This window comes from Leuciscus leuciscus (genome assembly GCF_965113295.1).
Source record: "Leuciscus leuciscus genome assembly, chromosome: 2".
NCBI lineage: Eukaryota > Metazoa > Chordata > Actinopteri > Cypriniformes > Leuciscidae > Leuciscus > Leuciscus leuciscus.
The window spans coordinates 12,718,418-12,728,744 of NC_138726.1; the positions used below are offsets into that span (position 1 = coordinate 12,718,418).

The 10,327-nt window shown below is 40.7% G+C and overlaps 1 protein-coding gene across 1 annotated transcript; it reads right to left on the reverse strand.

The window, feature by feature from the left end:
- Window positions 1-396: 396 nt before the first annotated feature.
- On the reverse strand, window positions 397-8,473 carry LOC309485716 (intestinal mucin-like protein). Its single transcript, XM_082152680.1, has 10 exons — window positions 8,239-8,473; window positions 7,914-8,077; window positions 7,618-7,789; window positions 7,246-7,490; window positions 2,653-2,836; window positions 2,215-2,410; window positions 1,866-2,044; window positions 1,702-1,771; window positions 1,450-1,580; window positions 397-580 (listed from the first exon to the last, which is right to left on the reverse strand). Exons 2-10 carry the CDS (start codon window positions 7,926-7,928, stop codon window positions 525-527), a joined length of 1,248 nt encoding a protein of 415 aa, XP_082008806.1. The 5' UTR covers window positions 7,929-8,077; window positions 8,239-8,473; the 3' UTR covers window positions 397-524.
- Window positions 8,474-10,327: the final 1,854 nt, after the last annotated feature.

The window sequence follows — 10,327 nt, forward strand, 5'->3', positions numbered from 1 at the left end:
CTTTTAAATAAAATTATAGGACAATTACCGAGGTTAATACACTTTTGACATATAACATTCAATAACATTTTTTTTTGTTAAAAGGGTTACATAGTGTAGCTTTAAAAACAATCTCACACTAGATATTGATACAGTGACGACTGTTAGAGATTGAGAGCTAGCAGTTTGGATATTGGAGTAATTCACAGGTCACAAATATTTTATTTCTACATTTATTCAATTTGTTACATTTAGTAAAAAAAAAAAAAAAAAAAACTACACCACCACCCTTTACACAATATGCCCTTTATATTGTATGAATACACTTCTAAATACAGCATATTGTTTATACTTTTTTAGTAATTTATATATTACCTACATTTAAACTTGTAAAAACATAAAACATAAAAAAACAAAAACATTTTGATTCATGTGTAACCGTTCTATTTCATCCCTTTTTTACCGAAATGGTTCAGGTTCTTGTGCTGGTGTGTTGCTGAAATCTGAGTCTGTGTTGAATGGTGTCCGGTGGGGAACTGCGAAGCTCAGGCCGCTGCCCCAAGTTTCTGATAGCCGAAAGAAGTTGTGACGTCCTTATAACCTGCTCATAAACAAACAGAAAACATGTTAAAACATGAAACAAAAATTCTCTCTCACTGGTGAGCACAGGCGTAACTATCGGTAAGCAGGGTAAGCGGTTGCAATTACGGGCCGGACCAATCAGGGGCCCACGTGACTGGAAGATATTGATTGACAGTCGGGGCCCCCTGTCGCATTTTACTAGTCTGATCGCATTTTACTAGTCTGATCGCATTTTACTTTATCGCGAATTTATTTGAATAAATAATGACAACAACATATTTTACTGATCATTAAACATGTTTGAAACGAACAATGACTGATTTTGGTGTAATTTGTTTCGAATTGGGACTGGGGAATCCCCGGGTCCCAATTCGAATCCCGGATATGGTAAGTGAACATGCGTATTGCGTGCAAAACAGTAAAAACGTTGAACTTGAGACAGACAATATCGATATGGAGTCGTCGTTAAATTACAAACACAAAAGTGGTTTTCAAAAGAGAAAACGAAAACAGGAATTGGAAAAATTAATGAGTAAATTATCAAAAATAGGAAGCTTCTTTAAAAAGATAGCACAGGAGGGGGAGATCGAGATTGAGCTGGTGAGTAGGTCTAACAATGTGTTAATGTGCGCCGTCACCAGGTTTTTTGTTTTGTTTTGTTTTTTTGTGGTGCGCGTAGGCTACTTTTTTAATTTTTGTCACTATTCCCCTGTATCTGTATCCTGGTATTATTGTAAAAGTTCAATAAACAGATTAAAATAAAAAATTAAATAAAAATGAAGGTAGAACTGTAGTACAGTCTGCGAGTTGTGAAATAGACATACACCTACATACGAGACATTGAAGGTGATCAAAGCATTGATATAATCAAAATTAAGCTACACTTACCACAGCTTGGAACGCAGATATTAGAATTATGTCGCAAAAGTGTGGTACCACTTGGGCAGTAACATCCCTCCCATTGCATGGATTTCAAATTACTGAATGCATTACTGTCATGTAAATATTTTAGATTAAATCTAAAATCATACAAAAAAAAATGTATTAATCATTTCCATCCAAATTCACTTTTCTATATTGCAAATTTTAAATATATATACATTCTTAAGTGTTCAGAATATTTTTCAAGATTTCAAATACCTTCCATCACAGGTTGGTTCCACTTGAGGACCACATGCTACATATATCTGTGGCATTTTACACTTAAAATCTGAATGAAAAAAAAAAAATGGTAATGTGTGTTTATAAATTCAACAATAAAAGTTATTCTGCTGCAGTTCTTTTAAGATAATAAATATACTGACCACACATTCCATTGGTAGCATCTCTCCAGTCAACACATACTCCTACCATAGCACATTTCTTAGCATAGGCCTGCAGTCTGGCACAGCCAACTGTTTCGTTGTTCATGTTACACACATCAATGTTACAAGCTGACACATAGGGCTCAGGAGGGACGAACTTATGGCATTTCTCAAAAAGCCTGTTGAGTTTTAAAAAAAATATTGTGTTAATAGAGAAAAGCACAACTTTTTGGAAATCTTCATTAACTACATAATATTAGGAGTTGAAAATATATTCACAAACTAATATTACTTTCATCATATATGCCGTTATTATTGTTTTTAAAGAATAGTTTAATGACATGCTTACTTGCTTAGAATGATTTTGCATATTGCAGAAGAAGGGCATGGCACTGATGTGGACCGATGTCTTGGTGACAGAAGGGTTTTGTTGTTGTTGTTGTTGTTTTTATGAACATACCAATATGGAGCCATTTCTTGGCAAGATGATATAATGGTGCCATTTGGCAAGCGACAATCATTTGTGTGGTTATTATCACAAACACCTAAAAAGACCAAATCAGAGCTTAAAAAGTCCCTGAATACAAGACTGAGACAACATATTATATAATCCTAATATTTCATTTCTGTTTGAAATATCATTGGAAATATAAAGTAAAAAGAATTACACATTCACAAAATATTTACTCACTTTAAAAAAGAAGAAGAATGATTTACTGTACACCCAGACAACCTAGCAGTGTAATTTAATCTGTTCATAATCATTTTAGCAAGACTGTGAACCTACCACAATGGCCTTCGGTGTTACCATGGAACATTTGCCATGGGAGGTTGATGGAAAACATTGTGCCATTAAAAGAGATCTGTGCACCAATCTCAGATATGACCACAAGAGACTCTTTGCCATTCTCTGTGGCATGGACATCTTTAATTTGAAATGGCAACTTGACTTCCTTGTGGTTAACATAAATCTAAAAAAAAATATATAAAAAATAAATCAAAGCATACACTTATATGTCCTGAACATTCCATTTTATGGTACTTCTCTACATGTCTTTCTCAGTAAAAGTCAATCAATAAAAATTCTCAGGGTTACATAACCCGGTCCTCAAAAAGGTACAAGACGCTCCGTCATGGTGTTGACGCTATGGGAAAGCTTCGGTGGAACTGATGTCAGAAGCACATGTGAAATCATGCCAACCTTGTTTTGGCTACGGCAATCATATGATGTCACTGGGTGTGCTGGCATATCTATTAAAGGGCACTCACATTAAATCGACTTGAACTGTCTAAAGAAAGACGTGCAGGCATGCCTGAAGTATGTCAACACGACGCAGTTCTTGTTCCCTTCTGAGGAAACTGGGTTACACATGTAGGGGAACTTAATGCTGCTTCATTGTTTTGATGCTTTGGGAATGTTTATACCCACTACAACATATTGAATATGTTGTATGCCAGCTGTGAAAATAAAGTGCAGCTAAAAAATTATAGCCCAACCCAAAGGATCTGAGATGGGCAAATGACGCCTGTTTCACACATACTCCGTTTGCAGTGTGTATGAGGTGTGTATTTTGTTCCGTACCCATGTTAACAGGTTAGAGCTTTCACACTGCAGGTGGATGCGGTCCGCCAATGCGTTCCAGGTGCAGTGCGTATACAGCAGTGCAGAGATCGTTTCCGCATTATTTTTGCTGTGCTGCACGCGCTGAATTAAAGTGACAGCGCATGGTTCGTGGTCAAAAAAATGAACACGGATTGACATAAAAATATAGTAATCTCACCATAAATGCATTTAATTAAAGTGTACTACTATTTTTCACAGTCATTTTCTTTTTAGCCCGGGGTAATTAAAGCAAGGAAAACTACACAGTACTTCAACAACGCGACATAATGGATGTAGCCTACTCGTCTCTTCGTGGAGGTGGAAAAACAAGTTCCCTTTCAGTTGTTCACGTTCGACGTAGTCGACGTCGACTGAATGGGATCACGCTAGGGAGCCTGTCATCTTCGAGTACTATTGAACGAGCCAATGCAATTGGCGTGCGTGATTTGCATCACACACTCCGCCCCCGCAGCACACTGTTTTAACAGCATCAAACGGTTGGTTAGAGGGCGGAAAAATGAGTGCTTCACTGTTTCAGTTCACTGTTCAGCGTTGCCGCGGTCATTCCCCTGTGTGCTCCGGCACTGGTGATGGGTCCCATTTCCTGAAAGAGCAACACGGGTGCGTTTGCATCTTTTTCAAGATGCCATTCCACCCGTGCGTTTCTGGATGCGATCGTTCCCTGACCCCCAAATGGACGGTCACAATAGTTGTATTACGTGTTTGTATAATGTATAATGTGTATATATATATATATATATATATATATATGTGTGTATATATGTATAATATATATGTGTATATAATATATGTGTATATATGCAGCACGTTGAAGCAGCTTTTGTGGATAGTCTGTGTTCTCATTGCGAGGATATGACTATCGCGGTTTTGAGATCGAGTGCACCTGTGTCCGGCGGCAACTGCTTTTTGGACCGGGCTCCTCATCTCCCCCCTAAAGCCTGTAGGTTCTCGCCCGTTCTGACGGGCAGAGCTTACAAGGCCTGTGGGCAAGCCGGCTCCTCTTGCGTGCCATGGCGCTGCTACAGGTCTATCAGGCCAGGGCACTCATGGACATGCACAAGGGTAGCACAGACCGTGCGCTCATAGGTGAGCTCCGCACCGCATCCGCCCTCACCCTCCGGGGCACGAGTGTCGTGGTGTGCGTGATCGGTCTGGAGATGTCCACGTTAGTGGTCCAGGAGCCCCATCGTTGGCTCAGCCTGGTTGTTATGGCGGATGCGGACAAGGTTCGGTTCCTGGTCTCCCCAATTTCCCAGTTGGGCTGGTCGGCGACGCGACGGAGAACTGCGGCCAGCAGTTTTCTGCCGCCCAAGCGCAGACGGAGGCCATCCGGCACATCCTGCCCCGGCGGCCCGCTGCTGCCTCTACCCCGCCACCGGTGGCAGTTTCTCCGCCTGCTCGTCGCCGAGGGTGTTCCCCTGCCGCCGCTCTCCCGCTGGACTTCCGCAGCAGCCTCCAGCCAGGCCTCAGCATAGAGCCGCAGTAGAGACACCCAGCCTGCTCTAGGCGCTGCCAAGCGTACCCTCTTTCCCAGTGGTCCTGTGGAACAGCAGTTGACTTCCCTGGCCTAAGCCTTGCCCTTCTCCACCTCAAAATTGCGGGTCAGGAGGCTTTCGTCCAGGCACTGAAAGGTGGCAGCTCTAGTGGCGCTTTCCATAGTAGATCCCATTCAGTCAACGTCGACTACGTCGAACGTGAATGACTGAAAGGGAACATCTCGGTTGCATATGCAACCCTCGTTCCCTGAAGGAGGGAACGGAGACGTAGTCCCTTAGCCACTATAGCTGGACCACCGCTGACTCTCGGCTCCTCAGCGAAAAGCAACTAGTGCGTGCATCCACTTCCGTATTTATACCGCGTCGCGGGGGCGGAGTGTGTGATGCGAATCACGCACACCAATTGCATTGGCTCGTTCAATAGTACTCGAAGACGACAGGCTCCCTGGCGTGATCCTATTCAGTTGACGTCGACTACGTCTCCATTCCCTCCTTCAGGGAATGAGGGTTGCATACGCAACCGAGACGTTCTTTGTGACCCATAATATTTAATGTAAAAAAGATTTAAATGCAAAAGAAAAGGTATTAGAGAACTGTTTTTGTCAATTGTATGTTTTAATTTAAAATGTTTACGATGTTAACATAGCCTAAGGCCTACATGTTTAAATGTTTTGCCACTTGCTTGAGCAACTTAATTTACAGTATAAATCTATATAGAAGTAATGCATTGAATAATACGTTTTTTAAGTGTATTATGTGAATACGTCTGTGAAAGATTGTAGACCTATAACTACTGTGTACAAATAGAATCGCGATGTTGAAACAATTGGGGGATTGAGTGAGAGAGCATTAAACTCCATCTCTGCTGGACGTGTCCTCCTCATGGACCACCCAGGATATGTGCTAACGTAGCCTATAGAAAGCCTAAGAAAGACCTCATGGTTTCAAGTCCTCAGACCTACGAGCTGAGATGACTTCCCTGAAATCCCTCTTAGGGGGCCTGAAATCCCTCTTAGGGGGCAGCCACGCTGGCCTTCTGACCCTCCCTCTAAGCAATAATACTTGGCACTGACTCAGGAGATGTTGGCACGGGTGCTGAAGGACCCTGGACACAGAGGGGGATGAACTTTTTGAATGCTGCAGACTGAGCCCTCACCTCTCTGAAACTATCGACTACCATATCTATGGCAGTACCAAAGTTGTCAGAGGGCGAGATCGGGATGTTAAGGAGAAATTATTTCTCCCTCTCCTTTACCCTTAAAAGATTGAGCCACAGATGCCTCTCTGTGGCAATCATAGCTGCCATCCAACAGCCGATGGCATGGGCCGACAGCTTCATGACACAAAGGTTGAGATCTGTGGCTGTGCGGAGCTCTGTCTCTGGAGACAGTACCTTCCCTTGGTCCAGGCCCTTCAGAAGATCAGCTTGGTAGGCCTGTAACACCAACATAGGGCGCTGGGCTCCACCGGCCTGACCCGCCGCCACATAGATGTAGTTTGACATGGCTTAGAAGGCAAGACCAGAGCCTTCAGAGACGACCCCACACCAGGGGAGAGATAGCCTGCAAGTGCCTCTTTAACTCAGGGAATTTTCTTATATCCGTGCTCACATTGTCCATTCACATTCGAATAATTAAACACGGCGGAGGTTACTGTGCAAGCTGAATATGGTTTCACCCATGATCTTGACACCTCAGTGTGGAGATTGGGGAGAAATTAAAGGCTCACGAGTGGGGAGCGTCGATGACCCACATAGAATCGCTCATCAAACCAGCTTGGAGCAATTTATTTTCTTTCTGCTGACCAGTCTAGACTAAGTCTCACGGATCATCCCCTCAACCAGCTCCTTGTACACAGGGCTAATCTCTGCCCCAACTCCTGTTACATCTAGCTATTCAGAGCTAGAGGTGAAGATGCCTGGCTCCCATCCCCCGCAAAGATATGTGCATGGTGAAGCACAACCTCTTTTACAAATGAACACACACAATATTAATTATTGTGTGTATTATTAATAATGCAAATTTTGTGATTTAGATTAACAGCTATTAAACAACTTGGTAGGAGATGGTGGTGGATGAGCCTGGAGTCATCATACATGTATAATGTTAACATCATGTTAACATTATAAATAACATTATAAATGTGTGTGCCAGATAATTTTAATGGAATATATAGCAAAGTTCTTTAAAAGGAATTTGTCACAGAAGGAATCTGAAATTGTAAAATAAATTTTAGATAAAAAAAATTAAAAAAAGATTACCAAATTCATTACACTTCCACCAGAAAACCTCTGAGTCATGATGATCTCAGAAGATTTGTAATGAACCTTCAGGGCCTTGGGACAGGAAAGACTTTCTTCAAAACCACAGATATTAACAACTACAACACTAAAATTATACTTTGTATAAATTTCTTGCACAAGCACATAAGTGGAGTTTCCTTGAAAAGGGTAATATTTTCCATCAAATGTGACATAATGTAGGTTGAGAAAGCCACTGCAGACACCTGAAACATATACAGTTTACAAATGAACATATACAGTTAATTTGTGTAGTGCAAAAAAAAAAAAAAAAAAAAAATTTGAGACAGTAACTCAATACTTCAAGAGAACATTAGATAGCCATTAACTCACATTGGCACTCATATTTAAAACAGCATCCAGACTCGTCAGCAACTTTTATGGGGGGGAATTTGTTATCACACACAGGATACTCTATAGGATCACAGTGTACTGGTTTATGCTCTATTGTGCCATTTATGCATGTGTCTATATAGCAATTTCCCACATGAATAGATGCACCATTCTAAAAAAAAGAAAGAAGAATAGTTATTAAGTGGTGTTATAGTCTATTTGAAGTTACTCAAAGAAAGCAAAATCTGGAATATATAAAATATTATGCATGAACCTTAATTATACAAAGTACTTACTGTAAGGGGAGGCATATATTTATCACAGTTGTGACCTGAAGGGAATACTGTTGTTAAACAGGGTTGTGATAATTTTATCACATCACACTTATTCTCTTCTGTTTTTACACATTTTGCAATGTAACACCATCCATCACCATCAGTTTTATTGTAAATGTCTGATTCTGTGGATTAAGAGAAAGAGGTTGAGAGATATGCATTTTATTTATTAGGACAACAAAATAATTATAAATAAATGTATAAATATAAATATGCAGTATATAAAAATAAATATACAGTATATAAAAAAAGTTTTTAGAGAAGTAGAGAAGAAAAAATTAATTACCTGGCTTAAACGTATTGCCATAAATTTCACAGACACAGTCTTGATGTGCAGTTTTGTGACCTCTTAATGAACCTGTGATAATTGGCAAACTTGGTGTGGTAATAACTGTGCTGTGGGAAAAATACTGATCTGTTTGTGAAATTTTTGATGATATTCCACACAATCCATGGCAACATAATACTTTAATCTCGTAATCAAAACATTGCTGAGTAACACCTTGGTTCTTGTTTAAACAAACTAGTCCATCTTTAGTGTTGCATGTTACTACCTGGCCCAGTTGTGAAAGTAGTAGTCCAGGGAAAAGTTTTGCATGGCATTCAACCTCAGTTGGAGCAGAGCAGGTGTTAAGATATGTATTTGTTATTGTTTTTATAGGTACAATTTCACCACCTTCAGGCCCTGTTGTTGGGCTGCCAAAGTCCATCCAGTCGGACCACTGGCAAATACATTTAGAAGGAATTTTTTTTGAAAGGGTTGTAGTCATATCTCTTGTTGTGGGTGCAGTGGTTGTGCTTGTGGAGGAATTGTGTAAAGCTAGATTCAGTGCTGCTGGTAGAGAAGCGCCAACACAGTCTCGATGACAGCACAACAATCTCATCTCGTAGTCAAAGCACTGCTGGGTAATATTTTGGTTTTTATTTAGGCAAACAAGTCCATCTTTAAGATTACACTTTACTGACTGGCCAAGCTTTGAAACAGGAAGTCCAGGATAATGTTTTGCATGGCATTCAATTCCATGTGGTATTGAGCAAGTGGTTGGAAAGGTGTCAGTGATGACTTTGACTGGTATTAGTTTACCTCCTTCAGGACCTACTGTTGGGCTGCCGAAGTCCACCCATTTTGACCACTGGCAAATACATTTAGAAGGAAATGTTTTTGAAATGGTTGTAGTCATAGCTCTTGTTGTGGGTACAGTGGTTGTGCTTATACTTGTGGAGGAATTGTGTAAAGCTAGATTCAATGCTGCTGATAGAGATGCGCCAACACAGTCTTGATGACAGCACAACAATCTCATCTCGTAGTCAAAGCACTGCTGGGTAATATTTTGTTTTTTATTTAGGCAAACAAGTCCATCTTTAAGATTACACTTTACTGCCTGGCCAAGCTTTGAAATAGGAAGTCCAGGATAATGTTTTGCACGGCATTCAATTCCATGTGGTATTGAGCAGGTGGTTGGAAAGGTGTCAGTGATGATTTTGACTGGTATTAGTTTACCTCCTTCAGGCCCTTTTGTTGGGCTGCCAAAGTCCACCCATTTTGACCAATAGCAAATACATTTAGAAGGAAAGGTTTTTGAAATGGTTGTAGTCATAGCTCTTGTTGTGGGTACAGTGGTTGTGTTTACTCTTGTGGAGGAATTGTGTAAAGCTAGAGTCAATGCTGCTGGTACAGATGCGCTAACACAGTCTCGATGACAACACAACAATCTCATCTCGTAGTCAAAGCACTGCTGGGTAATATTTTGGTTTTTATTTAGGCAAACAAGCCCATCTTTAAGATTACACTTTACTGCCTGGCCAAGCTTTGAAACAGGAAGTCCAGGATAATGTTTGGCACGGCATTCAATTCCCTGTGGTATTGAGCAAGTGGTTGGATAGGTGTTAGTGATGATTTTGACTGGTATTAGTTTACCGCCTTCCTGACCTGTTGTTGGGCCACCAAAATCCAGCCATTTTGACCAATGACAAATGCATGGAGAGGTAGGAGTAAGTTGGGTTGGTTTTGATGTATTTGAAGGTGTAGAAGTTTCTGAAGGTGTACTTGATGTCGTTGTTGTTGTTGAAGCTGACAACTTAGGAATAGTTGTTGGTGCCTCTGTGGAGTTGTCACATTTTCCATGACAGCATAATACTCTGATATCATAGTCAAAGCATTGCTGTGTGATATCTTGGTTTTTATTCAAACACAAGAGCCCGTCTTTTGCATTACAAGTAACAACCTGTCCAAGCTGTAAAAGTGAAAGATCAGGGTAAAGTTTTGCACGGCATTCTAATTCTTTTGGTGCTGAGCAGATGGAAGAAAAGGTGTCAGTTATTCTTTTGATGGAAATTATTTCTCCACCTTCAGGACCGGTTGTTAAGCTGCCAAA

Excerpts from the sequence above, each read along its gene's own strand:
- LOC309485716 (XM_082152680.1), bottom strand. Across the intron at positions 2,411-2,652 it reads TAACACCGAAGGCCATTGTG|GTGTTTGTGATAATAACCAC; the intron begins GTAGGTTCACAG and ends TGGTCTTTTTAG. Across the intron at positions 1,581-1,701 it reads GAACCAACCTGTGATGGAAG|ATTTAATCTAAAATATTTAC; the intron begins GTATTTGAAATC and ends GTATGATTTTAG.